Source organism: Tupaia chinensis, unplaced genomic scaffold (genome assembly GCF_000334495.1).
Source record: "Tupaia chinensis unplaced genomic scaffold, TupChi_1.0 Scaffold000275_1, whole genome shotgun sequence".
Taxonomy (NCBI): domain Eukaryota; kingdom Metazoa; phylum Chordata; class Mammalia; order Scandentia; family Tupaiidae; genus Tupaia; species Tupaia belangeri.
In genome coordinates, this window is record NW_006159757.1 from 6,934,812 (window position 1) to 6,958,142 (window position 23,331).

The 23,331-nt window shown below is 38.6% G+C and overlaps 1 protein-coding gene across 5 annotated transcripts in view; it reads left to right on the plus strand.

Annotated features, from left to right (window-relative positions):
- SFMBT2 (Scm like with four mbt domains 2) overlaps nucleotides 1–23,331 on the plus strand; it is a 264,272-nt gene that overhangs the window by 145,798 nt on the left and 95,143 nt on the right. For all 5 annotated transcript variants that reach the window (XM_006150049.3, XM_027772467.1, XM_014588412.2 and 2 more), the window contains 2 exons: nucleotides 13,596–13,697; nucleotides 17,604–17,751. In XM_006150049.3, coding sequence (XP_006150111.1) covers nucleotides 13,596–13,697; nucleotides 17,604–17,751 — 250 coding nt within the window. The remainder of the gene's footprint in view (nucleotides 1–13,595; nucleotides 13,698–17,603; nucleotides 17,752–23,331) is intronic.

The following is a 23,331-nucleotide window of genomic DNA, read 5'->3' on the forward strand; positions in this document are numbered from 1 at the left end:
TTCTCCTCTCGGGATCTTGGGCATGCACGCACACGCGCCCGGCATGAGTTTTAAGCCACTGGGTCCGGGATGCGAACTGCGGTTGACTACGTGGGAGTCCAGTGACATAGCCATTATGCTAACTGCTGGTCCCCCTTGGATATGTATTATACTTGAATAGATGAGATGTGGTTGGAGTGATAACTGATGCTTTTGGGCTATTTCCATTTTAATTGAAGCTGAGAAAGCAGATGTATTTTTTGATGCCACATGTACACACAATATTCTATCTATAATCTATTCCGTTATTGCCTCTCTGCTCATTTTGTAATCAGTATTCATGGTGTTAGTGGAGATTAAAAGGTGCTAAGGTCATGATAACTGAAGCTTTTACTTCAGAATTCACAGCGGGTCAAAAGTGTACCTGGACTAAGTACTTCTATAAAATACCCAGTCTCTTGGTGTCTTTTTGATAACTCAGTTTCTGTCATCTTTGACATAGGTAGCTGTTAAATGGATACAAGATTATATATACATAAGTGACAGGAGTGAAAAGGTGAACTTAAAAATCTGTAAAGAAAGGGCTCCCAGTGATGGCGATGTGATGCCGTTGAATCCAGTTTGGCTTATTCTTGAGCTCTGCCTGTAGTACTTTTTTCTTTGAGTCTTGTTTTGCCCATTTACTAATGATTAATGAACAAAGGGAAGGGGCAGATGAGACAAGACTAATTGATGTGAAAGACAATGCTGTATGAGGGATTTTTAAAAAGTGAATAGAAGTACATACTGTGAAAAACTATGCATGGATTTCAAATTTTTTTGCCAAAATAAATTTGTATTTTAATTTGCCATGAACTTTTGAAATCCATTCAGTTGAGGCCATTATTTATTTACTTATTTATTTTTACAGGAACAAATAAATGTATCCTAAGCATGTATTTCTTTTCTACTAAGAAGATTCAGGCTGTTTATAACACACTGAAGAGTCTATGTACTGTGATTTCTTTAGTGTATTTTTTTTAAGCTGTGAATTACATACCTGTCAGCATGATGGTAGATTTTAACCTTTAGGAGGGAATCTCTTAATATATTTTAGCATCTGAGACCTAGGATAGAGGCTGGAGAGAGAAGATTAAGTGTGGCAAAAAGAGAAAAGCTTTTCTTTCTCATTCTATCTGGTGCAGCCGAAGGGGTAAGAAGGATGTGAGCTGCTCTCTTACGATAAATTGTGAGGTCGCAGTTTCTATGGTGACTGATTACTTTTTCTCTCATTCAGTGGCTAAATCCAGCAACAATAAGACACTGTAGCTAAGTTTGGCCTTCAGGTGGGATACTCGGATTCTTCCAGAATTTACTGTAAGCTTCCTATATAGACCCAGCGCTTAATTTCTTCAGTCAAGTCACTTAGCAATAAATGTTGGTGAAACACAGAGTTAACATGGCCTCCTAATCAAGTCACACCCCAATAGTTCATGTAAAGAGAGCCAGTTCTGATAACTGGTCATTTTGTTCTCAGAGTGATAGTCACCCCTCTGTGATCCTCTTGGTGTTGCTGATTTGACTTTTCTGTCCAGTGGCCTCTTCCTGGAGTTCTTACTTTGGGTCTTCATCTGCATCTGAAAGCACAGGCTCTGTACCCATCACCTCCTTCTCAACAGCCTTGAAGAGGCTTGTTAAACAAAACCTCCTTGGGGTGGTCAATAACAGAGAAGTTCAGTTTATTTAATGCCATCTTTTGCTGCTTCTAGAAATGAGAATTGGGCTTGTCTGTGGTGATTCTTAACCTGAAACTCATGAATTACACAACCGTAAAGGACCAGAGGGGCCATCTAGTTTTTATGAGTATTGGAGAAAATCTTATAAGAGACGCAATGAAGAGGGCAACTTTGGTCAAACAATAAATGTAACCATAAAAATTGTAAAATCCAGATATATAAAGAGTGTATTGTAACAATTGCTTACACAACCCCAATGCCGTAGTATGTGGTCTGTTAGATTGTGTCTTAATGCTTTTAATTCTAAGCATTAAGAATTTAGGATTATAGTCAACTTTCAGTTATCTTCTCTGGAAGTTATCCCTCGCAAATGACTTTTAGTCCTCAACAATATTGTGGCTCTTGCCAGTGACTGGGGATGCAGAGGAGGCAAGGATAATGTTAGTGTGAAGTCATGAATTTGGTGTAATGGATGTAGGGATTTCCAGGGAAATAAATTTCTTATTTCTTAAACTAGATACATTTCACAGTGCTTGTCATACCAGATTTTAATTTTTCAGATTTTCCATTCACTTGTTCATTCATAAGATGAATTAAGAATAGATTATGATTTTTTCACCTATGGAGCATTTTGTTTTTGAATTTAAGCAACAAGATAATATTATGGCAGCATTTTCTCCCCTTACTTTCAATGGCTATAGTGCCTTTCATGAATAGGCACTTGGAAATACCAATGGCTCAGGAGGGAAACTGATGTAAAGAGAAGTTAAAGCTTCTCTTTTTTAACTTTAGGTTATAAGAGGTTTAAGATATAGTGAAAAATGAAGACTACATGTAGGAAGGGAACCACACACAGCCAGGTAGTCATGCTATTAGACCTTGACCTCCTCTGACAAAGGGCACCCTGAGGAGGTTGGCATGTTTTGCTAGATGTAAATAAAAATGTGGAAACGATTTGGTCTTGAATTTCCTCTCTTCACTCCCTCAGACAGCCATCTTACTTTGAGCCGCTAGTTTTTAATGGAGTAAGATCAAGGGTAATATAAAATCTTCCTCTGATTTTTTTCTCCAGCCCTCTTTGTAACTAGAAAGGCCAGCATAAACGAGTCAGATACACTCTTACACAAATATATAATTTCCTGTATTTATAAAAAAGGTAGGAATGAATGGGCATGGAATAGTAGAAACCTGACTTAAAGCTTCGTAATGTTTAATAAAATGTTGTCCTTATCACCTGCAAGATTTCTAGATCAGAACAGGATGGATTTCCCCTCCCCAGAACTAGAAGGGATCATTTGCATGACCAATCATGGCTAATCCATCCAACAGACCAAAAGGCTTTCTGAGGGAGTTTATGCTGGAGACAGAAGCAAAGAGAATCAAGTGATTTTTGAAGAAGCTCATCAAAAGTAAAGAGGGGAAGAGGCTGTACATTCAGCTGTGACCCTTGAACTACACCTGATTTCTCCCTTACCTGTGTCTATATCAGTTTTTCACAGCCAAAGGGCAAGAGGGAGTTTGCTCCTCTGGGAACACCCTTGTGGCAATCACTGGAGACATTTTTGTCAAAACTGGGGTTTTGAGGGCAGAGATGGAGTTAGATACTCCACGAAGCACATAATAGCTCCCCAACTCCAGCAAAGTTGGGCACCCATTCATTGATAGCACCAAGCTTGAAAAACTCTGGTCTAGGGAATGAATGAATACTTTTCTCACCTGCAAATAGGCTGGTTAAGTGAAGCAGAGGGTGACTATGACTTGAGGGAGCTTCTTAAGACTGGAACTGTTACTAGATCTGGACCAGGTCGGCCCACAGTTGAGCACTTTCTGATGTGGAATCTTGTCTGCCTATGGCAGTGACTCTTTGAGAGGCTTTTGAATGCCTTGTTTCAGTGGCCACCACGTTAATGCCTAGGAAGGACAGAGCAAAAATTCTGACAGCTTCGTGACATTCTGCTCCTTATCACCTCTCTCATTTTCCTCGGAAGGATGGAGACTGGGAAGGGTTGGCATCCTGTTTTCATTACAGCAGTTGGGTCACTATATTTAAGGCTCTCAGAAAAAGAGACTCCATCAGAAATTGTGTCCCCCCATGTTGTGGGATGTGGTGCTGAGAGGGAAGCTGCCCCACAGAGCTGTTGCCCAGCTCTTCTCCAGCCCCTGGTACTCAGACTGCCTGGAGCGTTGCTGTGGAAACTCAGCACTATCCTGGCTTATGGGAATGGAATTAAGTAAGCAGGAGAAAGAACGAACAGCCTCATCGCTGTTTTCTCACACACATGAAATGAGTGCAGGGGTCTCTTGGTGGTGCTGTAAGGAAGGGTGAATTTCTCGGCATTTACTAAAGCTTATATGGGGCTAAGTAAAAGACATTCTCATTGTCCCTGTGCTTTTCTTTTTTCTTTATTTCCTTAAAAACAACAACAACAACAACAAAAAAAACCCTACAATCAGTAATTGGACATGCTGTGAAATAGGCCTGGTATAATAAACCTACAATCAGTTTTTGGACATGCTGTGAAATAGGCCTGGTATAATTATCTTTTATAAATCACATAGTTCAGGTTGTAGTATTATAATACTATAGTACTACATTTCCTCATTACTACTGTTTAACTTGATTTAATGCATAACCAGTAGATAAAATTGCCATTTACAGCTGTAAGTAAAAAATGGAAATGCTTATTACTCTTCGGCTTATAGATTTTTGTATTACATTTTTATTATAAATATTTCACTGGCTAAATTTAAATCTGTGTGATGGAATTGAAATGTAATAATATTATTGATTTAACAAATACTGGCATCCCAGTGTCTGTTTTTGGATGAAACTAATGTTTCAAGAGTTATTTTCTAATCGACCTATGAGCACTAGCTCATTGGTAAAAACAAAAAGAGGAATAGTATGATAAATGGTACTGGATCCTTTTTTTAAGCATGACATATCATGCTAATATGAATAAGGGGATGAAAGTATAGCTCATTATATATTAATTTTAATGTAATACTAATTAAAACCTTCCTTTGACTTCACTGAAGCCTTTTCTTAGAAATTATGCAAATTAATTGACGGCTTGAAAAGAAACATATGCAATATTTTAGTTCCCTGTAGACCAAAAACTGGCACGTTGGAACCAAAAAAATTACACTGTGTGGTATTTTTGTGTAAGTAGAATACGTTAAAAGATTTCGGTACCTAAAAAGAATAGGAGGGGGTTAGTGGGGAACTAGAAATCTATTTTTTTTTCATCTGTTTTATTTCATATCAACATAAGCATAAAAGAGGAACAGAAGAAGTCAAGATTGACTGTCAGATTGCTGCCATGGGAAGAAAACTTTGCTTGTGGGACCCTGGTTCAGAGTTTGGTTTCCACACAGTTATGGTCTCTTTTCTTTTCTTACCTTAACATCCTTACCAAAGTACATTTTAATTTTGTTGAGTTAATTAGTTTGAACTCCTTCTCCCCTGTGCCACATTCGTCGTAATTTTTATCATATGAGATGTATTTATCTAATGAAGCAGGGATAGGAAGACGCATTCGCTATTTTCGGCATCTGTGATAGCCACATACTCCATTGTAAGAGCATAACCCGTGGTTCTTGAAGCCTGTAGAGTAAATATGGAGATGAGTTAAGTTCAAGTAGCGTGTGGGACGTGAGTGCTCTTTTACTCTGTCTTCTTTTCATCTCTCATTAGTAATACTCTTCATTGCTTTCTGTAGGTTAATACTCTTAGTAATTTGAATATTTTATAAAGAACTTTAATTTCCACCCTGAAGCTTTATGACCCTGCCAGAAAAGTGTGGGATGCTGCTTACTCAGGATGACTAATGTCAGGCCATCTGCATGGCAAGATTTTTTTTCTTTATTCACAGTAGAGGGGGTGTGTGTATACATTCAAGAGAGAGAGAAGAGAGAGAAGAGCACCCTTAACAGGGTCGAGTTCATGCCATGAGCCCTTTCTTTCAGATCTTGGTTATGTCTGTGCATTCCCAGCATGTCTCAGGCTGGCCAGGCCTGGGATTTGAACTGTGCTCTCTATGTGGGATCTGACTTCTCTTGAGCAGTCCATTGCTTCTGGGCCATGGAACTGGCCTGGGTGTGTTTTAAAAAAAGATAGTTTTGTTTTCTACAGAATCAAGGTAGTGCTTTTTCAGGCAAGCACTTCCACGGCAAAGCCTTCCTCAGAGGCTTAGGTTTATAACAGTGGGTGACCAGTTAGTACACCCAGAGCGTGCTCCAAGATTATTTGATCCTCCCAATCTCTGTTTCTTAGGTTAAAAAAAGTATAAAGCCAAAACACCAACTATAATGCAGTTTGTCTAAACTTCTTTTCCAGCATAAAACTTCCTAATTCCAAGGGATAAGTGGTGGTACAGTGTTCACGCAACTTGATCCGTCTGAGGAAGGTTGTAGGTTCACATCCCGGGACCTCCTTGAGTATTTTGGGCATCTGTGTTCATGCATATGTTCCAACTAGGTGAGACTGAAGGTAGATTGCTGTGAGAGGACCCTGTTGGGGATGCGTGTCTCTCTGTCTTTGTCTCTTTCTCTGTCTCTAATGGAAAAAATAAATAAACTAAAAAAAAAAAAAACCACTTCCCATTTCTCACTCTTCACTTGTTTTCTAACTAAAAGTCACACTTCTTGATATCAGGAACCATATTGTTTACTTTTCATTTAGGAGGTCAGTGCTTAACACATAGTACTTAAAATACCACTGACAGGTTAAGACTGGAGTGAACATTGCAGCCGTATTTGCTAGATTAATACCTTTGACTAAATTAGCTTTTCTTGGTTAGCATTGATAATGTTATGAGGAAATAGTTATTCACAAAGGATATTTTAGGAAGCACCTGGGGAATTTTGCTGGTCATACTTCATTGCTTAATATAAGAACACACAAAAGTAGCTAGTAAGTATTAATTGTTTATCAAGACAGTGACTGACTATCTAGACATTTTAGAGGTAATTTTTAGAGCCAAAATTCTCTCTGATAAGCTCTTCTTCTTTTCCTTCTTCTTTTTCTTCTTTTAATAAGCCATTGAAATGTTATGAGCTATTGAGGAAAGCGTAAGTTTAAAGTAAATGACTTGTATTAATAACTATTACTTTTTAACTTGGTAATATCTTTGAAATAAAATTTAAGAACTGATGGGTTGTAGGGCTTTGTTTTCCTCTTTGTTTTTACTAATGATTGGGGGGGGGGAGAGGAAGGATTCTTTTTGGTCTTTAGTTTCCATCTGGTACATCATCTGATGGCTACAATGGAGCCAGATTCGGGTTGCTTGGATTTGAAGCCTGTATCTTTTACTAGCTCTGAGTCCTTGCTCAGGTAGCTTAACCTGTGTCTTAGTTTTCTCGTTGCAAGGTGGATACCACCCCATAGTTGATGTGAGGAGACAATGATAATGCAGGCAAAGTATTCACAGTGAGTTACCTGTAGTTTTCTACCCTCTTGATATTATATAGCAAACCAAGTTAGTGTCAGAAGAGTCATTATATGAGGAGACTTCAAAAAGTTAATGGAAAGATGTAATTAAAGAATGAGTTCGTTTTGGTGCAAAAAAATTTGAAATCCATTCATTATATTTGTTTGTTTGCTTATTTATATAATAGGCACGTCCATGAACATTTTGAAAACCTCTTGTATCTTAGTAGAGAGAATGAAAGCTGCTTAGATTTTTGGAAGGAGAAAGCTGATGAAGCCTGAGCAGAGAAAGGAAGTTGATGTATACAGAATCTCTTTTATGATGTCATTCAGCAGAAAATAAGGTTCCCTGAAGAGAGATTGTTACAGTCGCCTGTTATGACAGTCCTCCAATAAAATGAATAGTATTTTACTTTTGATCAATATAAAACTACTTTAGGGCAAAAATAAAAATGGGTAGTGATGAATGTAAATGGGAATGACCTTAATGGCATTTATTAAAGGGGAGTAGTTTTGCTGTGAGCAGTTTAACTGGACTGAAGTACATTTAAGTAAATAGTATTTCTTGAATGTGACAGGCATTTTTGTAAATGTACTAAGGATTTAGTAATATGTCCTACTATCAGAAATAACATCATTCCTGATCCAATAATTGTGAAGTGTGAATGATTCTCTAGAGCTTTGCAAAGGCCTAAATGTCTCTTTCAAACCACAGTGAAATTTATCTCTCAGTAGATAATCAGTTCTGTGAAACTTCTTTAGAAGCCCAGAACTCTCCCCTTAACATTGAGAATGATTAGCTGGGAGTTTATGTAAATTAATACATGCACTCTGAGGGCATTAACATCCAAAGTAAATGGTCTGCGGTGATCAAATTTGGTTTTCAGTGAGAATGTCTAACCTCTTTCTCATATGCTAACACAGAAGTACATACACATGCCCAGAACTCAGCAGATTACAACTCTGTCAGCTTATTTGGATGTTTACTGGTGTTGAATTCTGCGTTATAAAACCTGACATTTCTCACGAGGTCAAAATGGCTATCCTTGCCTTTTAGATCATGCCATAGTGGCTCCATCTGATATTCAAGGTCTGATCTCCCTGACTAAATTTACTGTGCATGTTCTTTCTTTGTTTCTTTTTTTTAAAAATCATTCTGAATTGCATGCTTTTCATATTCCAGATTAGATTCACTTCTATGAATTGCTTGACTGCCATGATTGTAGTGATAGTTGCTGTTTTTATGCCAGAAGACTTGATTCTGAGCTGTCTATAAAGCCTGGAATGAATGATGGAATCCAGAATTGAAATGGATGTCAAGATATCATCTTGGTTTTGTCATTTTTCAGTTGAATTCAACAAATATTTCTTGAGACCTTTCTTGGATGAACCACATAGCATAAGTGAGAGAGTTTGGCATTCACTAGAAAGTATTATATAAGTCAACATGGCTGTCTTTAGTGTGTTTGAAGTTCTGTGATTGTCCAAGTTTTGGAGGCAAATTTCTTTAGATTATGTTATTCTGCTTTTGCATTAAATAGTTTCTGACATCATCCTTCATCAGTAACATAAACATAGAGTAGTATATTTCATTAAACTCTTAATCCCAATGCACCTGGGAATCTTTTGCATTTTTATTATGTTGATTTACTTCCTTTGAAACTGGTGAGATTTCTACATGGTCATAGAAAGAGTATTATTTTGTTGTTGTTATTGTTGAATGCTGATTGCAAAACGATCTTAAGAAAGTGGAAATTAGTGCTGGAATGTATCTTATATTTTCCAGAATCATCTCTGAAATTTATAGTTGAAATTTAATAGTCTAGTTCAAATTTAAAGACCAATACAGATATATGGGAACAGACTGTAAATACCAGTGTTTAGATGTTACTTCCTCTTAAAATATTTGGCTTTCTCCTTTAATGTATCAAACAAGAAAGTTTAAGAGGTTTTGCATACTATGGAACAAAAACAGATGTATTTTCCCAAGTATGAAGTTTATGTGTTTGTAACTTACAAACTGTTTATACTTAAAATGTTTCTGACATAACCTGTGTGGGATTTTTCTACACCAATCAATTCTCCAGCTCTAGATATGAAATGAGTGTCCTATAATTTAATTCGTTTCAGATACTAACTACACACAGACCCAAAAGATTAAGGAGTCTGTTCCATGAGGTTGTCCCTACTTTGTACTCCAGTTTTTTTTTTTTTTTTTTTTTTTTTCTTTTTTGGACAAGGCCCTTCGCCAACACAAAAAAGGTTTTTGGAAATTTTTTGCTTTAGTGTATGTGTGATAATTGGAGAGAAAGTGAGAAATCAGTCCCCAGGGTGGATTCCCAAGCCACAATCTCTTTTTCTACATTCTCCTCCTAGGATCTCATGGCATGCACCTACACATGCCTGGCATGATTTTTTTTCCTTTTTTTTCTTTTTTGGAGAGGTTTTTGCTATTGGGCACGTGCACTCGCCAGAAAGACAGAGAGAGACAGAGAGATAGAAAGTGAGAAATCACCCCCTAGAGGGGATGACCACGCCACAATCCCTTCTCCTCCATTCTCCTCTTGGGATCCTGGGCACGCACGCACATGCGCCCGGTGTGAGTTTAAGCCACTGGGTCTGGGACTTGAACTGCGATCAACTACATGGGAGTCCAGCGACATAGCCATTACACTAACTGCTGGTCCCTGTACTCCAATTTTAAATCTTGGGTCTCATTTACTTCTGACTGATCACAGTTCCCATGTCTTTCTCCTTAGTTTTGATAATTCACTAGAATGATTCACAGAATTTGGGAATACAGTTTATATTCTATTACTAGTTTATTTTACCCTTAAAATATGAATGAATGGCCAGATGTAAGAGATACATAGGACAAGGCCTGGAAGAGTCCCAGGTACAGGAGCTTCCGTCCCCATGGAGTTGGGGTATGCCATCCTTCAGGAATGTGGTAGTGTTCACCAATGGGAAGTTCTCTGATCTCTGTTTAGAGTTTTTTTTGAACCTTCATTATGTGGAGATGACTGATTAGATCATTAGCTATTGCTGATTGAACTCAATCACCAGCCTTTCTCTTTTCCCCAGTGGTTGGGGATGGGACTGAATGTTCTAGTGCTCTAATTATGGCTTAGTCCTTCTGGGGATGAGCCCTCAGCCTGAAGCTATCTAAGGGCCCACCAAGAGTGTTCTCAATAGAACAGAATATGCTCTTATCACCCAGGAAATTCTGGAGAATTTAGGATCTGTATGTCAGGGGCCAGAGATTAAGACCACATATGCATGGTTACCACAGAACCGAAACATAGTGGAAATAATTTAAGGTGTAGGAGATCTGAGCCATGACAGACACAAAGAGAAAACCATTTCTAAAGCTTTGGAATAATATTAACATTCTTTTAAAAATGTTTAAAAATATTTTAATGTTGTACTCTTTTTATTTTCATCCTCCATATGGCCATGTAAGGTTTTGATGTTTATGCTCATTTTTCTAGATGAATAGAGAGAAGTTCAATGTCTGGCATCTGAGCACATTGACACTCCAAAAGAAAACAAAGAAATTATAGATTGTGTGTTGTCTGCACAAGATGATTGCATCTTAACCTAGGGATACAGCTTGATAGAGAGTACACCAAAGTCATTATTGATAAGCATTTATAATGCAGTCCAAGGCTCTGAGTAGAGAAGGTTATCTGAGGAACAGATTGCCTCCCTTTATTTCTAAGGAGAGATACCCATTGCCAGGTCTTCACTGGATAACTGTGAGTACAATGAAGCAGCAGATGAAGGATAACTGTTAGTGCAGAATTCTTAAGGCTAGAGTTTTCAACACAGTTAAGAGCTATTATTGAGGGACTTTCAATAGGACTTGGAGCATAGGATATAGGATGGATATAGACTTGGCTAAAGATTTTAAGTCATGGACAAAGACAAACTGAGAGCTTGGGGAATAGAAAGGTCCGAGAGTTGTGGGTTGACCCTACTGAGAAAGCTGATTTGATTTAGAGGGCAAAAGTTGGAGTAGAGAGTGGAAAAACCAGCCGGAATTGAGGGAATGAAGAAGGCAAGTAGACTAGAAGCCCATACCTACAGTGAAACTGTGAAAGAGAAGCAAATGGGAGAAGTAGTAAGGGATGAAATTAGGAAGATAGCCTGTTGTTGGAGGCAGCAGGGACAAGTGGGCCCTTTTCCTACCAGTAGTGAGTGAGCCATGCATCACAAACGATTACCCTGGTAGCTGTGGAAGGTGTGAGAAAATACTGCAGCAAGAAAGGTCATCTTGTAGCAGAGAGGAAAACGGAAAAGTTTCTGAGAAACCGATCCATTCACCTGGCCATTTATTATAGTTACCAATGTGTCAGTAGTACACAAGAGCATTTCTGATTTGTCAAATGGCATGATAATGACTGCTTAAACTTGTTGAGTACATGCAGGCAAGGGTTTATTATATGATCATTTCAGAATAATACCTCTTTTTAAAAAGGTTAAAGACTTAATGCTTAAAAGGGGGGAAATACTCACGTGCAAAATCTGCAAACATGACTCAGGTCCCACCAACAGTACTGGGGGCATTGGTGTTTGCCAGCAATGTTAACTTTTAAAATTTAATTCAGATGAATTATTTTTGTTATTTTTAGTTATTTTTGCTTTGTTCTGATGTTTCAGCCCATGTGGTTCATGGCCCTGCCTTGGCATTCTGGTTGTGTTAACACAAATTCACTCTATCCTGTTGCTTTTGTCTCCTTTCCTTTTTTGATCTACCGTTAAAAAATAAGACTTTATTGGGACCAACAGGTGGCATGGTAATTAAGGCACTGGACTACCACATGGCCAACTATGGTTCAAGCCCTGGACCTGGTGGCTTGAGAATCGTGCTAGGTGTGTGTGCATGCATGCCCAAAATCCTGAGAAGAGAATGACGGGGAAGGGTTTGCGGCATGGTCAATGCCCTGGTGATTTCTCACTTTCTCTTTGTCTCTCTCAGATGGGCATACCTGCCCAATGGAAAAACCAAAAAACGGGCTTTATTTGCAACATAAATAAAGTCATCACCTGCATCTAAGAATATGCCCTTGTATTTTTAATATTTATAATTTTTATAGAATGTTGTTTATAAGTTCTTAAAGAATTTATAAGGGTTGAGGATGGGGTAGTTTCTTTGATTATTTTTTGTCATATTTGGCTACATCACTTCTTCCTCAGATTAACCTCCCTGGATGGGGCACTGTGTTGCTTCATGCAGACCCACCATTTATTGTGCATCCATGTGCACAGAGATGTTTTCGACTCTTTCCTGGAGACATGAAATATGAAAGAGTCCTTGTGGTTCTATAGGCATTTGCATTCTATCCCTTCTTTGGTAAAGCAGTGGAATAGAGGAGAGTTTTATAAGCAGTTCCTCTTCTCTGGTCTCCTGTTGGACATTGAGGAGAGTATTGATCAGCTTTTGCAGGTGGGTGTTGGGAGCAGGCAAAGCCCTTCTGGGCTGTGTAAGATCCTGAGTTGGATGTAGAATGGCTTCATTCAATTAATTAAAAATCCACTTTAGATCTGCAGATAAAAGAAAATAATAGGTCCTCAGGCATTTTTGTACTTTGCACCCAACTGATATATTCCCAAATACATCAGTTCCTATGTAAAATAGCAGGATTTATTTGCAGCTATTACTTCCTCTGGGACAGACTGCAAATACATTTATTTATACAGACTGTAAGTTATGAGGTGACCTCCATCTCAGCAAGATAAATTCTTGTACCCAGAGTCCAGCCAATCTCATCTATTGCCATATAGCTAAAGTGGAGATTGAAATTTGTTTTCCGGAAGAGGCAGGGAAGCCTCATCTCTCACATGTAAGGTTCCTGTGTATGGGTTATAAAACTGTCAGACACCTATTAAAAAGAGGGTGTTGCTCATCGTTATTGAGTAGAAGTCAGGTTCTGAATGTCTGCCGGGCAGTTTTGAATTTTTGTGTGTGCCCATCTCCAAGATGAGGGCTCACTACCAGGAACTGCTAAGCTGTGTGCTCTTAGTCACAGGAGATGTGGGGGAAGGGGATCAGACTATCACCCACAAGGTATTCACTAAAGCTCTGGGATATAACTCCGCTAGTAAGAGGCCAGGTTCTGAAGATACCCCTGCTGTGTTTAGGATGACTGATTGTCTCCATTACCCTGCTGTGCTTCAGTAGGTAGCACCTTGGAAGATCAAAGCAATGTAATGTAAATTTTTTGGCTTAGTATAAATTTAAGCATGGCCACAAAGGCTTGTTGCCTCTCCCTTGGAAAAGCAATTTAGCTGGCAGAAAATAATTAAATCCACGGTATCTTGCAAAAATTAGAAATTTGAAATGGGGAGGGTTAATTATTTCCATCAGATTTCAGTTGCCCATAAAATGCTCAAGGAAAAATCTCCAGACAGTTGCTGAGGTAATTCACAGGAGCGAGACTTTCAGTATTTTATCTTTCTCCCTGCAGGATCATGCAGATTTGCGAAGCCATTTCTTCACAGTTGGGATGAAGCTAGAGACAGTGAATATGAGTGAGCCCTTCCATATCTGTCCTGCATCAGTGACCAAGGTGAGTTTTCTCCCCTTGTGCTTTGCCCCAATCCCCAGAGCGGATCAAATTAAGTCTTTCAGCTCAAAGCCAACCAGATGAAACATACTTGTGCAAGAATACACAGCAGTGCCAAATAAACCAAAGACTGGTAGCCCTTTCTGCAGTCTAAGATGGCTTTAAGCTCTTTTTACCACTGGTATCATCAAGTGAGTCTAATCATATGCCTCCTTTTTAACAGACGGGGGAATTTTCCTTGACTTCTGGTCAGCGTCTGTGGATGAGCTGCCTGTTACAATCCTTGCAAGAGTAACTTCTCTCCCTCTCTTTCCATGGGAGGTAGTGAATACGATCTAGTTATATTTTGAAAATACCTGAAAGGGATGAAAGGCAAATTTTCATCTCCCGTGTGTGATCATTTCTATGTCCTTTTTTCTCATCTGAATGTTTTCATCGACTAAAGAGAAACTCACACTTGAAAAATTTACAGATGCAAAGTGAAATTACTTTGTTATGTAGAGGCATATTGTGATGAGTGGATACTTTTTTATGATTATAGTATTCTGGGCCAGCTGGTGAGGTGATGGTCAAGGTAGCTGAATCCCACATGGCTGATTGCACAGTTCGAGTCCAAAATCAGTAGCTTGAGAATGACATTGGACATGTGTTTATACCCAAAATCTCAAAAGGAGAATGGAGGAGAAGAGATTATGGCATGGCCATCCTCCCAGGGGGTACTTTCTCACCCCCTACCTTCCACTACTAACAACAACAATAAAAAAGATGATAATAGCCCCTCCCTATATAAGAAATCTCAGTTACATCATTTACAGTTACACCTAAATTGCATGTTTCCACATTGACTATTCTTCTATGAATGATGGGAGAAACCATCAAGCTTCACATTCTCACCCAATGTGCATTTTGGTTAAGGGCCTTTGGTGATTTTTCAGTGGGAGAACTTAATTAAAGACTCAAAAATCGATTCCATTTTAACTTATTTTTCTGGAGGAAATTAGACAGGCACATGCAGCACTTAGTTTTCTATCATTATCTGAGTCATGCTTTAAAAAAAATTCACAATTAGGTAAAATTTGATAAATTTAGTGGTGATAACTCTATTATAGAATATAGAAAATAGTTATCATAATGAAATGCTTTTTCTTTTCTAAATGTTTTCTCCCTGGTGACTATAAGTGATTTTCATAACTGTTAAAGAATTCCTTTAAAGTAATTTCGATTATTTGAAGTAATTTATTTAAGGCAAACATACTGACTTACACTGCTGATTGGCAATCTTGAGTTTAAACCTTAAGTACCCCATTCTTCTAATGTCTATTAAACCTTTTTATTTGTGATAGCTAATGGGACTCTTCACTCCGTATTCATGTAGTTGTCACATCTTTTTCCAAAAGTAAAGAGTTGTACCTTCTTAAAACCTGGCCAGGGTTTCTGTTTGTTCCTGCAGTGATTGATACAGTAATGCTTGCTTTTCATTTATCTGAATATTTAGCATATTGCTTTTATTCTGAAAGGCCACAATGTCAGCTTCACCTGGCAGTTATGAAATAAACCAAGTCGAGCTGTTGTGCTTAGCCTATCAGAGGTAGCTTACCTCACAGTTTTATACCTTTAAATAATTATAATATATAACTTTAGAGTATGACATTCTAATTATAATTAGTCACAACCCAAGTATCTTTATCTGGTTAGATAGCCTTCCAGTGATTATATAATTTTCATAATAAAGAGTTTTCTCTCACAATAGATTTCATAGTGGGGAGGGGAGATGTATTTCCACTGATTTTTAACCTATAGTCTCCTTTTCATTTTATTTTTCCTGACCCTTTGTACGAAAGAGGAAACTCTAAAGTCATTCTGTTTCCTGTGTGCCTCTTCTCCTATAGGTCACGCATTGTGTGATGTGTGGGTGGAGCATGTGCTTCTGTGTCTTGGAACCTGGGTAGACACTTCCCCAAGTTTAAGCCTCGTCTTCATGTAATGAAGCATCAGAGTATTAGTGTAGGAGATACTTATCATTAAATATACTTCTGTTAACACTGGAAAATGTTTGAGGATATTATGTTTGAGGGTTTAACACACTGTCATTACTCAAGATAATGAAATTTTTTTCCCTTCCCTTGGGGCTTTTCCTCATGGCACCACTGTTAAAGAAGTAAGTAAATAAAATTAAAGCAAACAGACAAGAATGCAATGTAGCCTGTAGCAATGTCAGAATTAAATGACCAACCTTTCGCAGTATAATGGGATTGTATGTTTGATGTCCTGAAACAGAGTGAGATATTGACAGATGATGATAAAATGATAATATGATCTAGCTATGGAAACTGTATTGTATAGTTTAGAAAAAAAGGATGGTGGAATCAGAAGTCTTTGGTTTATTTCTATTTCTGCCAGATCCGAGCTGTACAATCTCAGGCAAGTCAGTTAACTGCTCTGGGCGTACAGGAGTTTCCTCTCCTGCCTAGCTTTGAACGAGGTTGCTTCTAGAGAATACTTTGTAAATAAAGGAGCTAGGACTCCTAGCTTAGTAAAAACGTTACGATTTCCCAAGGAAGAGTGGTATCTGCTGAGTTGAGAAAAGTACCTTCTCCCCCGACCCCTTCTATTTTACGTACTAGGTTCTTTAAATCTGTCATGCTTTTCAATGTTGGTGTCTACTTGATATTTTTGTGCTTTCTTTTGTTTATCAATGTGCATTGTTCCTGTTTCCTCACTGATGCTTTTTCTTTTTCTTTTTTTTTTTAGAGATTTTTGCTATAGGGCGCATGCACTCGCCAGATAGACAGAGAGAGACAGAGAGACAGAGAGTGAGAAATCACCCCCCAGGGGGGATGGTCACGCCGCAATCCCTTCTCCTCCATTCTCCTCTCGGGATCTTGGGCACACACGCACACGCGCCCGGCGTGAGTTTTAAGCTGCCGGGTCCAGGATGTGAACGGCGGGCGACTACTTGGGAGTCCAGCGACATAGCCATTGCGCTAACTGCTGGTCCCCTGATGCTTTTTCTTATAATCACTAGATATTTATTCAGTTCCATGTACAAAGCATTTTATGCTTGGTGAGAATACCCTGATGAAAAAAGAGACTTTGTCCTCAAGGAATTTATTGTGTATTGGGGGAAGTGATGTTTTATCGGTCCACAGGAAGGAGGGGAATTTCAGTACAGAGGTTCAAGTCTGATGCTTTTGGACCACAGAGCAGGGGCCCTTTATTCCAACCGGAGCATCATCCCACATCTTAAAAAATTCAGTCTTGATAGATTAAAGATGAAGTTGGAACTTACTGTATATATTATTATAAATGATTGAGGTGATGAGTATAGTCATTATGCTGATTTAATCATTCCATGTAGTGTTCATGTACTGAAAAATCACTCTGTATCAATCATTATGTTAATAAAACTAAGTATTAATTTTTTTAAATGGGGTGTTGAAAGCATGAGAATAAACACTGAAGAAGCACAGGCTTAGCGTGAATGGTTTCCTCTCAGGCTGGAGGTCGAGTGTTTGGAGGGATGATGTCAGACAAGGCTAGAGATGGCTGAAACCAGACCTTGGAGGAGCTGGGATGATCTGGGGAAAGGGTGTAAAGCCTGCAGTGAACACTGAGAAGTTTGTTTTCCCTTCAGTTGTGGCCATTTGGTTTACTCATCTGAATCTTTGATTTTGTTCACTCTCTTCAAAAAGTTGGTTATTTGTGAATTTCCATTAATATGACCACAGTGATTGAGTCTATCTTTTCAGCAGCCAGTTTAATTTAGTAATACATTTTGAAATGGCAGGTTATGCCCAGCTAACTTGGATGAAATTTATTAACAGCCTTTAGAAGTGGTGCCAGTATTTCATACTAGGATTATATATAATGCCAAGGGATAATCTTTGGTTCTATTTTTTTTTCTTTCAGGTTTTTAACAATCATTTTTTTCAAGTGACTATTGACGACCTAAGATCAGAACCTAGTAAACTCTCAATGCTGTGCCATGCAGACTCTTTGGGGATTTTGCCAGTACAATGGTGCCTTAAAAATGGAGTCAATCTCACTCCTCCCAAAGGTTTGTATATTGTGGAAATTATCATTGAAGTCATGTCTTCTCTACTCTAGACAAGTTTATATTGTAAAGAATTTGGTGTTGTGGAAATACAAGGGATGTCAAAAACGGAAAAAAGAGAAAGTCTGAGTTTCTTTTGGTGCCAAGTTTATTGCAATCCAAGCAAATTTTTCATAATACACATTTTTCATAAACTTATTTGCAGATCCCTTATATCGTGGTGCGCTTAGCTTGACATAGGTTTAATTACAACTCCCTCCTCTGGTACGGTGTATGGCCTTGGGCTTTTCAGCTATCTGTCAGCCCTGGTTTCCCATCAGGTGTGTCACTGGCAGCTATCTGATGCTGTATAGCGACAGAGGATGCAGCATTGCTGAATGATTGAGGTTAAAGATTAGAAAATGTTTGAGAAGTGGCTTTCAATATAAAAAAATGCTAATAAAGCATGTTTGTTGATTTTATTTCCAACAACCCATATTTTCCCTGAGTTCAATTGCTCTCAGATATCTAACAAGGATGCTGTAGTACATTAAATAAAATGGAAGCCAGGATGCATTAAAATAATGTTACACTGGGATCCAAGAACCATATTCTTAGTAAGTACCACTCTGGTATTAATAACAGTATAGCATTGTGGTTTGTTGTCCCCCATAGAGCCCAGGTTTATTCAAAAAGAGAGCAAATAAGACGAAAGGGGAGAATATTAGAAAGACAATAAAGGAAAGAGTAGAGAACGTTGGAAAGATATTAGCAAAATCAATTTGTGTTGGGGGAGTGGGGAGGTGGATTTTAACAGGCAACCTTAAATAATGCAGGCATGTTGTACTAACCTTTTCAGATCTTTAGAGACTAGATTACTTGTGGCATTAACCATATTGCGAGAATAATTTATGCTCAAAGGTTAGGTTCCCATTTGCCTGGTGGCCACCATATACTGCGCACATCATGTAATTATGCTGTGTTGAGCTTATCTTTGTATTCTGATGGGCTTCTGTCCTCATTTTTCCCTTGTGGAGGAGATGCTTTAGAACATTTCCATTTCAGCTGTCAACGCTTGAAATCAAAGTTGTGCAGTGGCGTTGCAACGTAGCGATGATATGGTGAACTTTCATGTCGCACTGTTTACTGGTTCCATCTCATCGAACCTGGCTAGGCACCTCCCCAGGTTTAAGGCTCCTCTTCCTGTAATGAGGCATTAGAATATTCCTAGGGTAAAAGATATTTATCATTAAATATACTTTTTTTAACACTGGAAACTGTTTTAGAAGATTGTGTTTGAAGGTTTAATACACTGTCATTACTCATCATAATGAACATTTCATTTTTTTCCTCCTTGGGGCTTTTCCTCATGGCACAGCTGTTGCAGATATAAGTAAATGGCATAAAGCAAACAGACAAGAATGCAGACTAGCCTGTAGCAGATTCGGTATTAAGTGACTAGCCTTCAGTAGTACAGTAGGATTGTATTTTTGGTGTTCTAGAACCAAGGAGTACTGGCAGATGTTTAACTCATTTAATCCTCAAAACATTATTATAATCCTGGGCGTGATAGTGTGACCCTGTAGTCCCAGCTACTGAGGGGGCTGAAGCAAGAGGATCGTGAGTTTGAGAATAGCTTGGCAAACATAATGAAAGCCTGTCTCTTAAGTAATAATAATAATAATAATAATATAAGGGAACTTAGTTACAGAAAAGTTACATAATGTGCTCAAGGTTACAGGAATTGTCAGTGGCAAGGAGGAGGTTCCTGATCCTGAGCCTGGGTCTGGATGACAGTGATGAGGGCTCCAGTTTGAGAGCCCTAAGTGTCTGTTTCCAAATTGGTTTTGGCCAGTTTTGTGACCTGAGCCAAATAACTGACTCAGTTTTCAAGACCATCAAATGGAGACACCTATGGTATTCCCCTGGTATCCCATAGAAACAATTAAATAATAGTCTGAGAATTTTATTAGAAAAGTGTTATTTATTTGATTTTATGAATTACTATTATTATTTTTTAATTTGACAGAGAGAGACAGAGAAAGAGAGAGAGGGGGAAAGTGAGAAAGCAAGCTTCCAGGTCTGGGACTTGAACCGCGGTCAACCATGTAGGAGTTTGGTGCTCCAAATACCACCTGCTGGCCCCAGTCTATGAAGTTTTTAATATGACCGTGTAGGTTTTGTATGATCAGTGATCTGTTGGTAGTAGATACTAAGTTCTTTATTGCTGTGGGATTTCAATAACAGGTCACCAGTAGAGTTTATAACCTTTAGGTCCATCGTTTTGTCCTAATTTTCCTGTGAAGCACGTGTTTGTGTTTGTGGGGGGGATGAGAATTAATCCCATGTCATCTAAAGAAAACTTGCTAAGTATCTGAAATGCTCATTGTCTAGACTTTGCAAAAATGGTCAGGTATACTGGGCCAGCAGTTGGTGTAGTGGTTAAGGCACTGGACTCAGACATGGCTAACCATGGTTTGAGTCCTAGACCCAATGGCTTGAAATGCATGCTGGGTGTGGATGCGTGTGTGCCTCAAATCCTGAGAGAATAGAAGAAAAGGGACTGTGGCATGGCCATTCCGCCAAGGGGTGATTTCTTGCTTTCTGTCTCTCTGACGTGTGCATATGCCCTATAGCAAAAATCTCTCTCTTAAAAAAAAAAAAGCCAGATATTTTTCTCATGTAGTAGAAAGACAAAATGGGTGTCTATATTTTGTCTGCTTGGTTATCCCATTATGACAGAGGTGTCACATTGGCTAGTATTTTTAGGATTTTTAAACACATTTCCTATAAATTGTCAAAACCACATTTCAGAAAAGATTGTTGACATGGCTTAGATATTTACTAGGAAAATGAATGTGCCTATATGGACACTTGTAGTTTCTAATGTTAAGAGAATTGCTGTGTATTACTGTAATTATTGAGCTCTTAAAAGGCAATAGAAGGACTGCACAAAAATATAAAATTAAACATTTTCATATTTTAAGCTTTAATATTTAGTCGCCATTGTTATTTCTTTTCTATCCCCCAAGTATTTGAGATGTTTGGTGAGTTGAAATTGTCTTCATGGTTTCTTTGAAACAGTTCCTTCCCTTACTGAAAGTGAAAGTTGCCTTTTTCAAAATCTCCAAAAAAATAAAAAAGTTTCACCACTAATGTTATCTACCTGGGAACTTCAGAAGTTTGTGGAGATTTAGCCTCTTGTGGCACAGTTCCTTATATATAAACTATAGCAGGGAAAGCCACATGGCCAGCCCAGGATTTGATCCCTGGGTTGGCCTGAAAAACACCTGGGTGCCCGTGTGCATGCCCAACATCTTGATGAACTGGAGGACTAAAGAAAGGGGATTATAGCACAGTGAGGCCCTGTGTAGGGTTCTCTCTCACAGGTGCGTGTACTCTCCATCGTGAGCAAAATAAATAAATAAATAAATAAATAAAACTTTTTAAAAAAGTAAATGGAAAAATAGAATTAAAGCCTGAGTTTTCAATCCTGGAAGCTTGAAAAACATGTCAGAGGCATGCGCACAGGTGCCTCGGATCCTGAGGGCTGGAGAAATGCAGGAAAAGGGATCACAGAGAGGTTACACCCCACTAAAGGTTTTTTTCTCTCTCTCTTTGTTTCTCTCTGGTAATTACACACACTCTCTGGCAATTAAAAAAAAAAAAAGAAAAAGGAAACCACTGGTCTTAAGATTCTAAATCTAATAACTATATTCACACTTTATTGATGTTTTCTCTCACTGATATTTCCATAAAATCCATCCATCTCAGTAATTTGGGGAAATCTTGGCGGCCCACAACAGAAATAGCTGATGTCAATGGGCCATGACTTCTACATGATTGAAATGGTCTAGATTTCAAAGCAGTTGGAAAATTAGAATTTTAGGGAATGATTTTCCAAGTGTCTGTAGTTATAACAAAGTCACAGCTTTATTTATGGAGTCTTAACATCTTGTGAGAGTGGAATATATCTTATTTATTTTTGTAATTAAAATAAATTAGTATTTAGAGGTCGTGGATTTCACAGTGGTGGTTTTTTTTTTTTTAATTTTCCTTTGAGGTAGTTTATTATATTTCTTATGTTGCAGCAACACTAGGTCTGGGAATTATGCCATAGATTTTTTTTTTTTTCTAAACACCATTCTTTGCTTTATTGGTGTAAGGATGTAGAAGCTTTTATAAAAGTTTGCCTTTTTACTTAAATTTTGAAGTCTGTGTATAGAATGTGCACTGTACATATTGCCAGGTGATTTTAGAAGTATTCATGTATCTATGTTTTTTAGGAATGTATTATGTTGCTAAGTTTTCTGATAAAACCACTACAACCCTTACAACAGCATATATCCTGACCCTCAAAGGATGTTAGGTGTGTTAGGTGTGTGTCTGCCACTTTGAGCAGCTACTGGGCTTGAGAAAACTAGGTCAATGCCCTTTCCATCCTTGTCATACCAGCAACAAATTAGACTCTGGCAAAGAGAGTTACTGAACAAATGAATGCATTTCCTCATTTTAGAAAGTGTTCTTGCTTTGAAGGATTTCGATTTTTTTTTTTTTGAGAGATTTTTGCTATAGGGCACGTGTGCTCGCTAGACAGACAGAGAGAGACAGAGAGACAGAAAGCGAGAAATCACTCCCCGTGGGGTGGGGGGAGTGGCCACGCCACAATCCCTTCTCCTCCATTCTCCTTTCGGGTTCTTGGGCACGCACGCACATGCGCCGGGTGTGAGTTTTAAGCCACCGGGTTCAGGACGCGAACTGCAGTAGACTACGTGGGAGTCCAGCGACATAGCCATTACGCTAACTGCTGGTGCCAAAGGACTTCGATTTTTAAAAATAATTTAAAAAGTTACAAATATTAATGCATATTCATAACCAAATAAAATAACTTGCTCTACATCCCTTTAGATTTGTTTCCTTGAATAGGCAACTTTGTACACCTATTTAATTACTTTATTGGATTTCATAACTAGCTCTTGTTGCTTACTGGTGTCTGACAGCTCTGAAAATAGCTTGTGTATTTGATGTGTATCTATGCTGGGTCATGCCAAAATGTCTACTATTTTGGAATGACTGTGGAGAGTCCCGTGACCCGTGTAGGAAGTTTATTGAACACTTCCCTGCTGTTCTGGTTTGTTGTTTTCAATTTGGCTTTTCCACATACAAGGTTTGCACAGAAGTCCCTCTGGACTCCAAAATGGAGCACCTGCTCTGTCTTCCCTGCTCACTGTGCTCTAGCCCATGGTTGTTCTTGCCAACCCTTGAACATCCCTGATGCGCTGCTAGACTTTTGCACTTGCAAGCCCCTGTCCCTGGTTCATACTTCCTTAGACAGTGGCACCCTCACTTCCTCAACTCTAGATGCCTCTGCCAGATTTCACCTTGGCATCATCGAGGCCTTGCTGGCCACTCTGTTTGTAGGTGCAGCTGTCCCTGAGTTCCTGTTCCACTTCTTCTTTAACACTTGGCAACACCTGACCTTTTATATTTGTGCCTTTTCTGTCTTCTCTCACTGAAATGTGAGCTCTGTGAGGGTAAGAATTTTTGTAGGTTTTGTTCATGTCTGTGTCCCAAGTGGTAGAATCTACCATGCCTGTGGCATAC